Below are 18,536 nucleotides of genomic sequence, written 5' to 3'. Positions count from 1 at the left end.
AATAAGGACAGGTTGGAATTTTCCAGATGGTAAATCAGGATGACTAGTGACAAATGGTATTTATAAGCCTCACTTGATGGCTTCAAAATGGAAAGGCTGAAAAGAAATAATCTTTAAAGTTAATTTGTTAAATCGCCCATTCTTCCACCTAGATGTTGTTTCCTAGCTGCTTCCATTTTTGCTTAAACGAATGAATACTTGTGTTTTCTTTATTCTCAGGAGCAACTGACTTAATCACATTATTCTCCTGTAGATGTCACAGTAGATCTATAAACTCGCAGGACAGATTCACTGATTTTCAGATAATACACTTAGCGTCAACACTTGTTGACCAAGGTGCTATCAGTGGGGTTGACAGTACCTTAAATGCCACCTGGATGATCTCCTCTGTGTTGGCCGGGTGACACAAGACGGCCAGGCCAATCACGTACTCTCTGAAGTCGATGGTGCCATCGCGGTTCTGTGAAAGGACGGAGGAAATCGATTAGGCAGGTCACTGTTGAATTACTGCTAATCACGTCACACGGTGAAACTGAAATATGCCACACATCATCATGGTGCCCTGAGCCTGTCTGGAGAAAAGTGCTCACTTGGGTGGAATGGCAAACACGTGGTCCCATCATTCCCAATTCAGAAGAAAATTGCATTTCCTGTTTATCAATAAATATAAGTATTTTATTAATGAGGCCATTTACTGTGGCCCTCCAGCATCCAGTGTGGGTTCCCAGCTCAGTCTCACCTTGACGGGATCCCTGTGGAGGCAAGGTCTAGGACTGCCACACTTAGTTCGACCAAAACATTAATTTCACCACTGCAGGTGCCACTTTCAGGATGGCTAGCACCAAAGGGTCACCAAAGGGTGTTATGGGTTACTGAGAAATCTGCCACATCGAGAAAATGGGAAGGGAAGGAAAAGGTAAACGAGGCCTGAGTGGAGGCTATATTCTTCCTCTCCTTCTGCTTTAATTTGCAGTAAACCATCAGCAACTGGAACAAACTTGGGTAAACTGGAAGAGACGATTCAATAGCCCCTTGGGAGAATCAGGTCCCAGAAGATCCTGTGTTTCCAAGCCAATAAAAATGAGCTGTAACTAGTAATGATACACCCCGGAGGGCAGCTCATGATAGCAACATAAAAGAAGAATTGCTCATTCCATTCCAGGCTGTGTGAACACACAGTCTTCCTTACACTTTTACCTGGACAGGAACTCGGAGAGGGTGAGGACAGAAGAGAAAGCTCAAGACAAAGACAAAGAAAAGAGGGATGAGGCAGAAACCGAGGGAGGACAGACTGGAGAGAGACTGGAGAAGGAAGAGGGCTAAGAGAGAAAGGGAAAATGAGAGCAAGAGAAACCTGGAGAGAGGGAGCGAGAAGAGGGGAGAGAGAAAGAACCCGTCAACAAGTGCAGGGATTATGTTTCCAGGTATTAGAATCATTTTGGCAGCAAAACCTTTAAGTAATAAATTCTCAGAAACACTGTGAGCCAGTAACAACAGGGCTAGAGCCATACTTCATTTGGTAGATTAGTAAATGATGTTTGGCAATGACAAGAAGGTGATGTTGGACTGAGACTAAGTATCTGCACTTCAATCAAGAGCTCCTTAATCGCAAGGACTGTGTTCTTTGTGTGGCAGTGTACTTCCATTGCCTAGCACACAGACAGTTGCTAAAATTTAAAAAAAAAAAAATTTCTTTTTTCTCATCTGTCCTTACCTACCACTCTGAGCTCAGAACTTCACTTTAAAACGTATGGCAAGCATTCTTCATTGGGGTTTCATTAATGAACTTGGGAAAGAAGGAAGATGAGGAGCATCTGAAAAGGTGTATGCACATGTTTTTTAAATATGTATTTTTTTAGTTGTAGGTGGACACAATCCCTTTATTTTATTTTTATGTGGTGCTGAGGATCGAATCCAGCGTCTCTCGTGTGCCAGGTGAGTGCACTACCACTAAGCCCCAGCCCCAGCCACAGCCCTGTGTGTACATTTTTCTTGGGGAAAAATATGGTAGCTTTCATAAGCTTCTCAAAATAACTAAGGCTCAAAATGTCAACAATTGCTTTCATCATATTGCTTTATCTTACTGCAGGGTGGAAACGAAAAGGAATGATAATTTAATTTCACTTTCCTACTAGAGAAGATAGAAACAGAGGTTTCAAGATTTCCCTAAAGTAACAGGGTTTATTCCCAAGATGAAAACTCGGGTCATGTGACTGCCGTATTTGTCTGGAAGGTAGACAAGTAGGGAGCTGTCTTTTTTTTTCTTTTCTTTAATCAAGTTTATTGAGGGATCTTTTACATTCAGTAAAATGCATCCATTTTAAGTGGGTCGTCTGATTGACACATGGTGCCTCCTGGCAGCCACCAATCAATACTAACATTACATCGCTGTGAAGTTTCAGGAGGTGGTTCTAGGGAACATAATTTCCTTCTAGGGCCACCACCCTTCAATTTTTTCCGTGCACCATGGAGGGCTGTTTTAAGGAGTCTCAGAGATTGAGGGGCTGACCAAGTCATAGCCATATAGCTCGACACCGAAAGCTTTCAGTGGTTCTTCCCACTAATCAAAACAGAAGTCTTACCTAGAAGTTCTGAAGAATAGATCTAAAAATGATGTATGAACGCTTAGATTACAATAACAGATTGCCTGCAGGATTGGAAATACTCCTTTGAATTTACTTTGTACCTCCATTGTGAGATATCTAAATTTTACCCACACTCCCAAACCTTATGCATAACAGAGGTCAAGAATAGGAACTCACTCTGTGAGGGAGAAGGGGAACAATAATAGGTCCTCGCTATTACCATGAGTCACAGAATTCTAGACCCTTAATTTTCACTAACAGTCTCTTATTTATGAGTAGTTTTGACTGACAAAATTATATTAAGGTAGACCCTTGACTCAGTCACATTAAAAAGTCTATGGAAGTTTTCTTTCTAGTAATGTTCAGGGGAAAAAAAACAAGCATGTAAATTATTCTAAGGGATTATCTTACTGTATTAATAAAATAATACATTGCAAAGGTTCTAAATTCATTATAAAATTTGGAACTGGAAGGAATCTTACAAATCATCCAATTTCTTCATTTTTACTAATAAAAAAAACCCTGAGATATATATTTCTCTTCAGGTTACAAAACTCACTATTGCTCTAACTGCAACTATAATTTAGGTAGTCTGAATGCCAGTCATTCAAAATAAAGCAAGTGGCTTGATAAAATATATTTGAAAACAGATAAAAAGTTAATAGCAACATACACTGATTTTTATACTTATGAATCAGTTTCATGACACAAATTAATTCATAAATCTATGGCTCTATCTTTTAAATACTTACCAAGTTCCCTGGGAAGAATTATAAACTTAATAAAAACATCTAGACTTGAAAATCTTTTCAGGGCCATATTTCAAAGAAAGAGACCAGCTATTTGGAGGCAGTCCCTAACCCATCTATAATTTGTCCCAACCTGTGGCTCAGGTACAACGCAGAGTTGGAACCAAGGAGTTACTTTGAGTCATTGCAGAAAGATGTGTGACAAAGCTCCAGGATGTGGGCCTCATCCCGTTCCTTTAGGTCAACAAGATCAGATCAGAAATGCCTGTGTGTCACTGTGAGCCCCTTGCCACCCAGCTCCTTCTATCTGCTTAGCTTCCAGAGCCAGAGAAAGGTTCTAGGCTGCTTGTTCATTTACCGCCCATTCAAGGAGTAAATGGCCTGATTCTCAAGTTTCAATTCTCTAAGGTTATTTCACAGTTGGACTTATTCAATGTTTTTATTCATATGGGATAAGATAATCTTTATAACTTTTTAAGTCTAGCAATATTTAAGGCTATGTTTGGTATACATTTGGCAATGAAAACCTCCAAAGAATGGGGACTATTTTCTTTTTATTGTGTTTTTATAACTGATATAAAATTGTGTCTGCATATAGAAATAATCAATGTTCTCAAAGTAAGTTTAAATGTTTATATAAAACAGATTTTACTAGCCAGAAGCCAACAAAAGTCTTCAAGTTGCTGAAGGTAAACTACAATTCAAAGGAATGGTATCATTAAAATACAGTAAATTCTCAGTTATCCAAAGAATCAGAGAAGAGAAGTCTGTTTACTGGGATTGAGTCTGTTTCTACCTCACAGATAAGTGTGTCACCAATTTTCTTGAAATTAAATATTTTTTATTTACTTAGCACTAAAGCAAAATACTTTAAAAAAGTAATTCTGGAAGTTCTTCAAGATCAATACACATTAACATCAGTACCCTGCAGTTGCTTCCACAAATATTTTTTACGTCCCCATTCTGAGTATTTGTGCAATGCTGATAAGATTTCTGACTGAGATTGCTTTGTTAGTCAGCTTTCCAAAACACAGGCAGTGCTCCTCAAAAATATTTAAAAAGTGACCTTGAGGATGACGTAGGAAATTTAAATGTTTTTGAAAGTTTTCGGCTCTTAACCACAAAGCTCCCTGATCCTTTCCCTGCTTTATGGGGTTGAAGAATTTAGTGGATTACATCAAGACGAAGTTATTGTTTTCAAAATCACATGGGATATTTTGAAATTGAAAGTATAAATGGTACAACTTCACATATTTTATCACTAGTTTCAATTTACTACATTGATTAATATTATAAATTTTAAAATAATGGAATACATACACCAAAGACCTGCGTCTTAGGCTATAGTAGTCTTCCATATAGAAATGGACAAATTTCTAAAACACTGTCAATTAATACTTCTTCTAACACTGAAAATATATTACTCCAAAACATAAAAGATTAAATGAAAACTAAGAAATTCAATCCCTTAGGTTTGGACTGAAATTTTTAGTAGCCATGCTGGTGACCACATACAAATTTATACAAATTTTACCCAAACTTAGAAAGAACAGAAGACACACTGGGGTTACTTCAGGATGCTTTCTCATCTGCATGCTGGAGAATCATAGGCAATCCCTTAACTTGAGGAAGAGGGGAAATAACACCACCACTAATGTGAGATGATTGTCTTACCTTTTAATAAAGCAGTTACAATGATGTTTGAAGCAAAAATTTAACTACACATTGTCCTTCCCATAATCATCATGTGGGAAAATTCAATTAAAAACTTGAAATATTTTGAGTCCTTAGAAGACATCTTGGCAGCCTTTTCCTTTCCTGGCTGCTCCAGACCTGACATATTCCTGGCTTCTTCTTGAATATTAATGTGTGGTTGCTGGCAGCAGCTTCATGCTTATATAACCACACCTGGTCTAAGTAGCTTAGCAGACCAAGTTGAGTTATAAGTCCTTTGAGGAAAGTGGACGTGCTCTTTGTGCTTGGCTCAGCTCAAAATTACATGTGTGTGGTGTTTCATAAATATTAAATGATGGTGATGATGGTGAGCACCCAGGCCCAATGCCAATCTCTCTCAATTTCTCTGGGGATTTCTAGTAGGCCAGTTACATCATTGCAACAGTTACAACTTTCTTCTGAATGAGTCAAAAGAGGAAAGAAGAATTTATTTTCTGACTCAGGAGGACCCTGCGAAGAAGCCTGGGATAGAGGGAATGCACTAAAAAACAGAGCAGCAGAAGGGATGGGAACCCATTCAACAGCAGCCAGGGGAGCTGAGCACTTGCTAATGCAGGCTCTCTTGCTGAGCAGACTCACCAGGGGATCCTGGATTCTGCATTCTCCACTCTAATAGCCTGTATCAAAGTTATAAAACCAAACTAAGGGTCATGCTCAAGAAAGGCACAATTATCTCACCTCCTGGGTGGCAGTTTGTCAGCATCCTATCTTCCTTCTCCTGGACGTAGGCAACACTGACTTTCCTGGTTGGCCTGTTTTGGCTGAGAAAGATTTGAAAACTACAGGAGACAGCATACTACTAGTAGCAGTTAGGGCTGTCAATCTTAGCTGCTCCTCAGAATCCCCAGGGGAGCTTTCAGAATATCCATCTGCACGCCCCACTTCTAAAGAGACTACTTTAAGGTATTTGGAGTGGGGCTCAGGCATTAGTATTCCTAAAGACCTCTCTTGATGAATCTAAATTTCAGCCAGGGCTGAGAACCACTGCAACATTTGTTCTCTATATTGCTTCATATTCCATTTAGCTAATTACTATTTGTTTTCTTTGTTAGTTTTTTCCCCCTGCCTACAGTTTTAAGATAAGCAAAAGAATTTTCCTTGCTCTAAGGTAAGGCAAGACATGACAAGCACTGTCTAAGATCAACCAGGCACGCCTAACTTTGCATGATGTACATTTAAGAGTGATCATTTTGATTCATTAAGGCAACTGAAGACATTTTTGAACCATGGGCATATCCTTTTATTCCTCAATGCCCACGACTTTTTAAAAAAAAATATATTAAAATAACCCTAAATTGCTCTGTTTCTTTTACTAGAAAATAGAACTAAAGAATTCTAGAATTTTAGCATCATGTAAAAAAAAAATCTACCTTACATAAAATCCCTTAATTTCACATTTCTGAACCTGTTTCTATACAATTAATAGGGTTCCTGGAAAGTACCTTTTATTTTTGCACATAATGAAAAGACCAGATGTGAAATTATGAGAAAAACAGATTTTAAACTTCTCTCCTTCCATTTTTAAAAGAAAATATACCTCTGGAGTGCTCTGTTAATTTATTTCAGGATTAAAAAGAATTTCATTATTAACAACAGTCACAACAAGGACAAAGTTCCAAATGGCTGGAATTCATTCGCCCAATAAGCAACCACGCCTTAAATTCTACTCCACTAGAACTCTCCCCACTACCTCCCCACTACGTACATACATCTATGATCACCTGCTATCTCCCGGGCTGATATACAAACCACTGAGCAGTTTTCATAAAAAATCTGTTTTAATTAGGCAGCTAAGGATAGCCCCTTATCAGAAATGTGCAGGGCTCCTGAGAGGACTCGACCAGAAGTGACAGCTGTTGGGCAGGGTCATAGCAAGCGTGGACAGAGTGGCAGGACCTTCAGCAGTCCTGTCCTTCAGGAAGCCTCCTGGCTTCTCTGCCCACTTCAGGAATACATGGTCAGCTGCAGCCATTCTTGGATGGACACCTGAATCAGGCCATCTGCATCTCTGTCCAGGGACTTGAAGGCACGGAACATGGCGTCCAGGCGGACCAGGCAGCTGATGAAGTCGTTGAAGTCCATGCCCCGGTCCTCGTCGACGTAACGGCGGAGGATCATCTGGTAAAGCTGTTCGTTCAGCTGGAAGCCCGCTGCCTGCAGAGCTTCCCGCAGCTGGGAGCTCCCCAGAGACCCGGAACCGTCCCTGACGTACTGCAGGTAGACGCACTGCCACTTCTTGATGTTGTTCCACAGATACTTGAACTCCTCGAAGCCCAGCTTCCCCGTGGTGTCGCTGTCCATGACAGACACGATGCTGCGGCAGGTGTCCAGGCTAAATCTGGCGGTGTTCAGATACTTGTGCTTAGCCAGGACTTTGTTGAGAATGTTCATCAGGTCAGTGGCACCCACCTCCATGTCGGGTCCAGCCAGCTGCGCAAACTGGTGCCGAAAACGCCTCACCTCCTCGCTCTCCGAGGCTTCCACGGTGGTGAAGTGCTGCTGGGTGGGCGGCGGCGGCTCCGGGGTATACTGAGCGGCAGCAGCCTCGCTGATCAGGTTCACAAGGCCCCCCACGATCCCGCCAAGGCTTCCTCCTCCTCCTCCTCCTCTTCTCTGGACACCTCCTCCAATGAGACCTCCAAGAGCTTCTCCAAGACCTCGATCGGCCCCTTCCAACAAGGCCTTTGCAAGAAACATGCTTTCAACAAGCAAAAGTGTAAAAATTTCAGCAGCTTTTATCTCCTCTACCTGGGAGACGGTATAGGGAGAGTGGGGTGGAGCGCAGGTAGCTCAGGTGTGGGAGAACTGGCTTTTCAGACCTGCTCCACAGCACCACGCCTCCCCAAGGGAAGTCTCATCTCCACCTGAAGTTGCCTGATGCCACCAGGTCCTAGCACCTGCCATACTTTTAGAGGGCCTCAAGAAAATTGTTTTTGACTCTTCCAGATAAATATTGATACATTATAGTATTGCCACACGAAAGTATTTTACAGAGAAAATGTAAAACTATACACTTCTACCTGCCTTTGCTTTCTGAGTTCTTTTTCTCAGCACCTGAAAGGCGGTATGCATTTTCCCAGGAGGAGAAGGTAAATGACTCAAAGAAATCATTTTTTGTCTAAGGGATATTTATTATAAGGGAAGAGTCAAAGAATTATTGAGCATTGAAAAGATATTTACCCAATATCCTGGCGGGGGCGGGGAAGGGGTGGGGATTGAGCAAAGATTGACTAGAGCAAAGATTTTCAAAGTCCAATGTTCTTAAGAAAAACCTGGAAGAGGGTTTTTAAAATGCCAGGTGGCCAGGTCCCACCCTCAGACATTCTGATTCTGGAGCCCTGCTGTGGGTGGGGTCCATGATTATTTGGGGATATTTAAAAAGTATATCATTTATACAGAAAAACATATAAACTGTAACTATACGGCTCAAAGAGTTTCATTGATGGTGCACATCTGCGTCACAGCACCCAGATCCAGAAATAAACCTCACCAGCACCCCAGAAAAAGCTTCTTTCTTCAAAACTTCTTTCTTCTTATTCACCTCTGCCAAGGTAACTGATATCCTGACATCTAGCACCATAAATTAATTTTTGCATCTTAATGAAATAATATAGTATATACTTTTCATCTTCAATTCACTCCTCCTCTAATTCTACCTCCTGTCTCTATGAATTTGATGACTCTGTATGGCTTATAAAAGTGGAAGTATGTAGCATTTGTGTCCTCTTTGTGACAGGTTTACTCCACTTAATGTCTCTGATGTTCACCCATGTTGTAGTATGTCTCAGGATGTCATTCCTTCCTGGGGATGAACGATATCCCATTGTGTAAACATGCCAAGCTCTGTCTTTCCATTCATCTGCTGGTGGACACGTGGGCTGCTTCCCTCTTTTGGCTATGGTGAAGAATGCAACTAAGAACATAGGTGTACAAACACCTGATTAAGTCCCCAATGTCAATTCTTTTGGGGTATGTGCCTAGAAGTGGAGTTGCTAGAGCATGATTATTCTATTTTTATCATTCTGGGGAACTCCCATACTATTTCCCATGTTGGCTGCAACATTCTATTTCCCCACAGAGGCTTGATGTTGAACATCTTTTCTCCTGCTTACTGGACATTTATTTTATCTTCTTTGGAGAAACATCTATTCAAATCCTTCAAACATTTTTTAAAATTTTTCCTTTAAATTATTATTGTTGAATTATAAAAGTTCCTTAATATTGTGAGTACTAATTTCTCATCAAATATATGATTTATAAATATTTTCTCCCATTCTGTGGGTTACCTTTCTGCTCTGTTGTTCTTGGATGCATGAAAGTTCCAAATTTTGATGTGGCCTTTTGTTGTCTGTGCTGTTGTTCGTAATGTATCCACAAATCATCGAGAAATCCAGGGTCATGAAGCTTTTACCATCTGTTTTCATCTAAGAGATTTATGCTGTCAGTTCTTTTGATTCATTTTGGGCTAATTCGTATAACAGTGTGTTTTAGTCAGTTTGTTTTTTTGTGTTGTTGTTGCTGTGACCAAAAGACCTCACAAAAACAATGTAGAGGAGGAAAAGTTGACTTTGGCTCATGGTTTCTGAGGTCTCAGTTCTTAAATAGCTGACTCCATTGCTCTGGGCCCCAGGTGAAGGAGAACATCTGGTAGAGGGCACGGAGGAGAAGAGCAATTCTAGACATGGCAACCAGGAAGCAGAGAGCTGGCTATGATTTCTACACTATGTTGAATAGAAAAGGAGAAAGTGGATATACTAGTCTTGTTCCTTGTCTCAGAGGAAATACTTTTGATTTTTCACCGCTGAGTCTGACATTGTCTGTGGGCTTTTCATATATGGCATTTATTATGTTGAGGAACATTTTTTCTATTCCTAGTGTGTTGAGTGTTTTTATACTGAAAGTATGGGATCCTGTCAAATGCTTTTTCTGCATCAGTGAGAAGATAACGTAACAATGTGATTTCCCCCACTTCCTTCTCATAATATTACGTATTACATGGGTTGATCTTTACATACTGAACCAATCTTGCATTCTAAGAGTAAATCCTACTTAATCATGGTGTACAATTCTTTTAATATTTTACTGATTCTGTCTGCCAGAATTTTTATATCAATAGTCATATGGAACACTGGTCTATAGTTGTAGTATCTTTCTAGACCATGTTATCAGGGTAATGCTGGCGTCACAGAATGAGTGAAGGGATCTGGCCCCTAGCTTTTCTTTTGGGGGAAGTTTTTGACTACTAATTCAGTATCCTTTCTAGTTATTACAGGTCTTTTCAGAATTTTTTTTTCTTCAGGATTCGGTCATACTAGATTGTGTACTTCTAGGAATTTGTCAGTATCATCTAAGTTATCCAACTTGGTAGCATACAGTTGTTCATAGCACTTGCTTATAATCCTTTTTATTTCTATAAAAGTTGATAGTTGATGTTTCCTCTTCTATTTCTGATTTTTTGGCTTGCTTCCATACTTGGATGCTTTCTTCAACATTACATTTGTGAGATTTTATTTTCTATTTTTAATAAGCATCTTCAGAAGTCAGTCTGTAACAGGAAATCCCACGCATACTTTGAGAAACCCCACCTTTGATATTAGGTAGTCAGAGTTCTAGTCTTCCAAGTATTCAAAAATTGTATTCATGAAATCACAGACTTACAGACTAAACTATTGTAGCACTTTGGGTCTTAATTTCAAGTCTGCAAAATGATGATAATAGCATCTCCCCTGCTTACTTCAAAGTAATTCAAATGAGACTTTTACATATCTATGAATATGCCACAGTGAAACCCCAACATTCTCTATAAGTACTATGCACCAATAAAAAAATTTTTAAATAAAAAAAAGTTCAATCTGATTTATTATATCAAGTCTTAGACCCAGTGCTTAGGATACAAATGCAAATACAACAGCATTGTTGCGCTCAAGGACCACGTAGATCCACAGGGACTAGTTGTAGTTATAAGCTGATGACCATGTTCACATTTCTACTATTTATACTAATCTCCTACATTTGTATAAAATATGTTTTGGTATCTAGGTTTCATAAAATTCCTCTTAAAGACTTAAAAGTATTCCAGATGAGAAAAAAGGAAAACAGAAAAGTTAAGCAAGTATACATTTTCAAGATCATTCGTCTAATGCATTGTAAATTAATTTTTAAGCCATATTGTGCTAGAACTGAGTAATGATGAGTCCTGCTATTATTTGGGAAAGAACAGTAGCTAGGGGACATTGCTCTCTTTAGGACATGGGAGAATATCATGCCTCCTTCTGGTATAGCCTGTGGTTTAAATAAAACTCTCCAATGACTAGTTTTATTTTTCATGGGTACAATGAAATGATCTCTGTGAACACCAACAGACAAATGTCTTCCTTAACCACAAAGAAAAGTACCACAAAAAGACTGCCTGGCTTTTAGGATTCACAGAGGCCATCTGGCCTTGGACGGATTTAAATGCATGCACAGAAGCTTCTCTCAGAGGAAACTGAATGGGCTTTGTTTTGTAATATTGCAAATTAACTTGATAGCATCCACTATCATACAATGTGCTTCCTTATGCCCACCTGAAGTGGGGTTTTTTTGCTACAATTTAAATTCGGTCCCTCTTATTTATTTTCTGTGAAGAAGGAGGACATTTGGTTAACAGTTTCCATCAGCCATCAGAGAATAAAAGACAGGTATTAGATTAACAAGCTTTTTCTTCTCTGGACTATCTAATATCCTAAGGCTATTTATTAGAACATTAATAACAACCAGAGTTCCTTCTTGGAGGGAACTCTACAGTCCATCCTTGAAGAAAAAGGGTACAAGAAGAGGCCACACCTAATGGAGAATTTCACACAAATTTGTGAAGGAAGAGTTACTGAACTTTAAACAATGACGTGAATGTAATCAATGACATGATTCACAGTAGCCCAAAGTGAAGACAACCTGAGTGTCTACCAACTGGCGAATGGATAAACAAAACAGAACACATCCATATCAAGGGATACGATTCAGCAATAAATTAGAACGAATTCTTGATACATGTTACATAATGAACCTCAAACATTATGCTAAGTGAAAGAAGCAGGGGCTATAGCTCAGTGGTGGAGCTTACTTAGCATGTACAAAGCCCTGGTTCAATTCCCAGTACCATAAAAGAGAAAAATAAATCAATAGAAGGAAAAAACCAAACACAAGCACCATATATTGTAAGATCTCATTTACATGAAATAGCCAGGAAAGGAAGGCAAGATTATAGAAAGATAGATTATAGAAATTAATAAAAAGTAGATTAATGGTTGCCTACGGCTGGGAGATAAGTAGTTGACAGGAATTTACAGTTAATGCCACAAGGAGTCATACTGAGTTGATGAAAATGTTCTGACACTGATCGTTGGTGATAACTACACAACTTGGTAAACGCATTTTTTAAAAAATCATTGCATTATATACTTGAAGTAAGGAAATTCTATGGTATGTAAAATATGTTTTGAGGAAGTTTTGTTTTTAAGTCAATGCTAACCGCATACAACCCCCTTCTTGGGCTAGCAACCCTTCTGCAAATGAAGAGGATGAACAATGTGCTCCCAAGGCTCCTCTAGCTCTCAAGTTCTGAGTCTAGGTTTCCAGCGACAGCAGCGGCCTTCTCTTACATTCAGTTAAGGGTCCTTTTGGTCCCTGAGCCTTTCCAGGCTACATATCAACTTAATCATTCTGTACCCTGAGTCTGGTTCCATCAATTTTGAAGACAAGCGTATTTACCCTTATTCCCACTTTGACACACTGACTGTTTTTCCAAAGAATTCCTGATCTCAACCCATCAAGTAGGTGGCTCCTTCAAACAGTTCCAAGGAGGGAGAAAAGAACCTGGTTTAGACTAACAGAAGGACCTACGACTCTGAGTTTGGGTCAAACCTCTCGATCAAGTGGGAATTTCACCTCCCTGCAATGTGATCAAGACCAGACTCTCCTAATTTGTTGATAAGAATGTCACATTGGATGAAATCAAAAGCCTTTCTAGAATCCATATAGATAATATCTATTTTTCCCTTATCATTTTGGACTGTCACTTTGTCATCAGAGGAAATGAGATGGGTCTGACGCAACCCATTCTTCACAGAGCTCTGTTCTTTACTTCCTTGGGGTCTTGACAGAGGCCAATCATTGATCATCTGCTTTAGTTCAAAAGTCAAGATTGAGTTTTTTTTGCAGACTCCTTCACTTCCCCTGTTCATCTCCCTGCTATACAGGCATTGAAAAGACAAAAGTGAAGGACACGATTCTCAGGCCTAAACAGATATTTCTAGTACAACGGCCTTCAGACAGAGAAAATAGAGTGATGGGCTGATGGGAGTCAAGTCAACCTGAGAACTGAAGAGAAAGGGGCTCAGATATATAGAATGACTTGGCTTTCAGGATGACCGAATAGAAAAGTTCACCTGTTCCACCCAGAAAATCATAGCCTTTACTAAAACAAATTATATAATATGAATTAGAGTGGGTTTCACAATGCAAGTTCCGGCAAACTGAGATTGGAATCAAGATGCATCCTCATGTGAACTATCTAATACTGTATTACTTATCAAATCTGAACTGCAAATTTAAATGATAGAGATTTTACAGTTTATTTTCAATCACTAAAGCCGCCTAGGTATCCTGCCCCAACTTTCAGCATGAGAAAAAAAACCTGTAGGAGACAACACCCTCCCTCCCGAACAGGAAGGGGCAGAGGGGACGCCTGTTATTACTGGCACTCCAGACTGACACTTGAACTGATACCAAGAACAGGACAGGCAGGAAGAACTTGGGATAAAGAAACATTCATTCCACCTAATGAAACAGTAACAAAAGATTTACAGAAGTTTACAATAGCTCCAAAGCCTGGGTTGCCAAAGTGCTAAAGTAGACACAAACTTTTCCTGTCTAATATTTAAGCAAAGCACACTGCAATGCCAGAAGCAGCGAGCGAGTACTAGCTAGCAGAAACAAGAAACCTCATGGCACTGGTCCAACTGTTTTTACAGAATGGCAATAATAACCGTCTACATTTTACTAGGCAACGTTCTATTATATCCTAAGAGGACTGGTAAAAACAAGGGACAGTGGCTCAGACTACAGCTGAGGAACTGAAAATCGATCTTCCTCCTTCTTTTCCTCTCATGTGTGAAGATGAAGGATATACCACTAGTTAGAGTTGTGGGAGGATATTAACAAGAGGAACACAGATTAGTCCAGATTAAGATTCCCAGTGATCTGCTTTCAATCCAATGTCAGGATCTCACAGGTTAACAGTGGTCACTGTAAGAACGGACTGGCATCCTTCAATCCATTCCTTAAACCTGCCAGCATGCTTTGTTTGCATCGGCTTAGGCAATACTCAGGGATCAGCAAATTACAGCTGTTGGCCAGATCCAGACTGGTGCCATTTTTGGAGATAAAGTTTTACTGGGGTGCAGTTATGCCCATTTGTCTGTGCACTGTTTATGGCCGCCTTCATACCTCAGTGGCAGAGATGAATATTTGCAACAGAGACTTTATGGCCTGCAGAGTCAAAAATATTTTGCTTTCAAAATACTTAGCTGACTCTGGAATATAGCTTGAAATATAGGTTGTTAGCAGGGAGCATACACGCTGTTGTGGCATGGTGTCAGGTGGAACATCAAGCTGGACACGTCCTGAGATGGAGGGTGGAAGGCGTGCTAGTAGCAAGAAGACAGACAGCATGGTGTGTTGGCAAACTCACAACACAATTACGTTCTTACTGAAATATTTGAGGGCTATCTCATAGTACACGAGATGCTGCTGTAAGGGCAGCATACGGGTCTACTCAACTGCACAGTTTAAGAAGAACAAAATGAATGACACAGACTCGTTTATAACTGTAAAAATGACTGCTTTGTAATTGCTTCTCATTTAGACTGTATTATTACTTAATCTCATTAAAAGCTTTTAAATCCCGTCGAGTGTGCTAGCAAAATATGTGGTACTTAATTTGAATTAGGAATATGAAGACACTGAGAGAAGGTGGTGATTTTAAACCATTTTTCCAGTCCTCAACTCTGGCGAATCCCTAATTAGTCTCTAATCTGGAGTGTTCAATACATATTCATGAAGATAAAGATGCTAACTTGAACCCAAAGATAAAAAGATTTGTTTTTTGTTTTGTTTGCTTTGTTTTCCAAAGAGATTGAATCTTTCTAAGGAAACTATCCCAAACTAGCAAACTCTGCTCTGCTTTGGATCATGAATGCCATATTTTTGTTGGACCTTCAAACGGTCTGTCACCAAATATTTGGGATTCTAAAGAACATGCTAGAAGGATCTAATAACATATTTTTAAGGACAAACTAAGGCAGAAACCATTATGAAGTTTTTGTAGACTAGCCAAGAACACACTGAGAAGAGTGAGGGAATGATGGAGAGAGAACCAGATCCCTTCTCCATCCCCCAAATCTGAACCACACCTGTAACAGACTTGGGAAAGACTGAGAAAGGAAAATAAAGGGGTGGGGGAGTGGAGAGGAAGGCGATAAAATGGGAAGGGGGTGAGGGAGGGGCTTTGGGTGTTTGGCACTGCAAGAAGTTACAGCTGCTGGAGAACGACAGGAACTCGGCCCTGTCTCTCCGGGACCCTAGACCTGGTGAGCACTGAATGCAGCCAGACAGGCTACTCCCACAGAAACCACCACGGAGCGCCTGAGCCTCCTTGCTCTTCCCCTCGAATGTGCCTCAGCGAGGTCCCTTTAACAGACTGAACAAAGGAGACCGAGTGGAAGCAGGCATGTGCCCAAGGCGTGGCAACATTGCATAGCTCGGCTTCTCAAAACAGAGAGAACTTCACAGGCACAGACATGCAGGTGTGCTAAACAGGGGGAGCGGGAGGGAGAAACAAGAGCCTGAGTCATTTTTCTCCCTGATCTTCCGGTAGGTTGAAGAGCATAAGAAAAGCATTTTCTAGACCAGCTTAAGGTTCATCTCTGGGGCTACATCACATCATTTAAAGAAGTGAAGAAAACTCAGTTATAAATGGTATCAGAGCCTACGGAAGCAGCCACGGAGAAGCATGGCTGACCAGTGGGCTACACTGCTCAAGGGTCTCCAAACCGCCTGGGTCATCTGACTGCTCCCGTTCAAAGTGAGCCAATGTTTTAATGCTCGCTTTGTGTCCCCTCCCCACTCCCAGATCTTCCTAAAATTAACGGTGCCTTAGAAACAGTAGGGCTGTTGGTGGGTTATCATCCATCATCAGGAGTCAGAACTAGTGTCCTAACAATTCTGTGACTGCAAACTATGACAGTTGGACATCTCGAGGACAGGGCAACCTCTACAGATACTGTGTTTAATGTTGATTTTAAATCCCAGTGAGCACAGTGTCTAAGATGTGCTGTAAACTCCTCCTCTGTCCCTGTTTAGGGTCCCTCTCATTCCCCCATCACCACCGTCCCTGTCCTTATTTGTATGTCCCTGTCATATTCCTTCCTGACACCAGATTCATACAGAGAAATGCCATTTCAAATTGCATGGTGTCTACAGCCATCATGGTAGCTGCCACATAAATCTTGGAAAAAGACAAGAAAATATACAAGGAAAAAGGTATCTCTAATTTCCCAGTTTACAAAGTTAGATCCAATGACATCCTTCTCCTTTCCCCTAAATCTTCATTACGCTTTAGAGTCACACTGTAGCATCGAAACATGGTCATTTCATGAGGAAGAACAAATTATTTGTATGCTGTGAGCAAGCAATGAAGTGAGGCCCAGGTCCTACATATAGAAGGAGGTTGCTGAAGAGTACCATGGTAAAGAATCATTCGTCTGTGAGATCACAGAATAAGTCATTAGGCACACTGGCGAACTCTAGGAAAGAAGAAAAAACCAAAAAGTCAAAGAAACAAAAATACCCTGTCCTATCTGTCATCAAGTTATAATTTATTTGCAAAGTACCTTTTTCTGGTAGTTAATACAGGGACTTCCAGTACGAGCCAAAATAGAATAAGCCCAGTTTAGCCTCTGTCTCCCAATTACAACGAGAATCACTGAACGAAAGTACAGAAAGTAACTATCTCTGCACAAGCCACCCTAGTAGCAGGACTGGTGAGGAAAGTCAAAACTTGGAGAACAATCAGTAAGGTTGTGAAACCAGGGAGATCAGAAGACAGGAGGACGTCTTTAAATTGTCAGAAGAACAGTCAAGTCGGAATTCTACCTACAACACAAATGTCCCTTAGGAACAATTGCAAAACAGTCATATACTGAGAAGGAAAAATAAAGAGCTCATACTCCTAGATATTCACCCAAATGAAATTAAATTAAAATCAACATTTATATAAAAACCTATACACGAACATTTAGATTATAGCTGTATTCATCATTACCCATGACTAGACACAAAGTAAATGTTCTGCAACAGAGGAACAGATAAACTATGGTACATCCATACAATGGAATATTACTCAGTAATAAAAGGGGAGAAACTATTGAGACATACAACACTGGCTGAATCTTAAATGCATTATGCTAAGTGAAAGGAGACAGACTCAAAAGACCATAATAGTGTATGATTCCATTTATAGGGCATCTGGAAAATGTAAAACTACAGGGAGGAGAGCTAATTAGTGATCACCAAGCATTAGAGGTAGGGCCAAAGCTTGTCTGTAAAGAGTAGATAACTACAATGGGATTATTATTTTTTTGGGGGGGCGGGGTATAACTGTTATGTATTTGTTCTAACAAATGCATAGAGGCATACCGCATAGAGGCGGGTATGCCTCTATGCATTTGTTAGAACTCAGAGAATTATAACCCAAAGAGTTCATTTTAATACTGATTTTATATGCTAGAAAACAATTAAAAAGTAGAGAGTTTAAATCTTGATATATTTTCTAGGAAATTTTTTGACAATTCAGTTGATGTACTAATTACATGTACTTAAATATTAACAAGCAGCCAAGAGTTTAACTGAAACCTTTGTTACAAAATTGAAACCTTTGTTACAAAGCATCATCCAAAAATAAAATCAATTTGATCTTCACATAGTTTTGGATAAATCCAGAAACTCTCAGAACAGAATATTATCACATGAGATTGATATGTAAATTTAGATATAAACTTTAAAATTCTTGACAATTATATAAACTTTTCCATTTCCATATTACAAATGTGGCTATATGGTCACAATATTTATTTATCACCTGGTATTTAAAATAAATAGACAATATCATAAATGTTGCACACATACATTATTATTATTATTGTTGCTAGGAAAAATTAAATCATGTAATTAAACCACAAGCTCAGCGTTAATTTTTTTTTTTTTCTTTTTTGGTACTGGGGATTGAACTCAGGGGCACAACCACTGAGCCACATCCCCAGCCCTATTTTGTGTTGTATTTAGAGACAGGGTCTCACTGAGTTGCTTAGGGCCTTGCTTTTGCTGAGGCTAGCTTTGAACTCTCCTTCCTCCTACCTCAGGCTCCCAAGCC

The 18,536-nt window shown here is 39.8% G+C and overlaps 2 protein-coding genes across 4 annotated transcripts in view; both read right to left on the bottom strand.

The window, feature by feature from the left end:
* Lpcat2 (lysophosphatidylcholine acyltransferase 2) overlaps positions 1–18,536 on the bottom strand; it is a 58,557-nt gene that overhangs the window by 8,612 nt on the left and 31,409 nt on the right. For all 3 annotated transcript variants that reach the window (XM_021721335.3, XM_005318186.5, XM_021721338.3), the window contains one exon: positions 362–460. In XM_021721335.3, coding sequence (XP_021577010.1) covers positions 362–460 — 99 coding nt within the window. The remainder of the gene's footprint in view (positions 1–361; positions 461–18,536) is intronic.
* Capns2 (calpain small subunit 2) lies at positions 6,828–17,903 on the bottom strand. The gene has a single exon (XM_040279197.2). It carries the CDS (start codon positions 7,763–7,765, stop codon positions 7,013–7,015), a length of 753 nt encoding a protein of 250 aa, XP_040135131.1. The 5' UTR covers positions 7,766–17,903; the 3' UTR covers positions 6,828–7,012.

This window comes from Ictidomys tridecemlineatus, chromosome 15 (assembly GCF_052094955.1).
Source record: "Ictidomys tridecemlineatus isolate mIctTri1 chromosome 15, mIctTri1.hap1, whole genome shotgun sequence".
In the NCBI taxonomy this organism is placed as follows: Eukaryota; Metazoa; Chordata; class Mammalia; order Rodentia; family Sciuridae; genus Ictidomys; species Ictidomys tridecemlineatus.
Note: the sequence above shows the minus strand (reverse complement) of the source record. Positions and strands in the feature narration are given on the sequence as shown.

What these genes read in the sequence shown, in the direction of transcription:
- Capns2 (XM_040279197.2), bottom strand. Translation starts at nt 7,765, where the DNA reads ATGTTTCTTGCAAAGGCCTTGTTGGAAGGGGCCGATCGAGGTCTTGGA.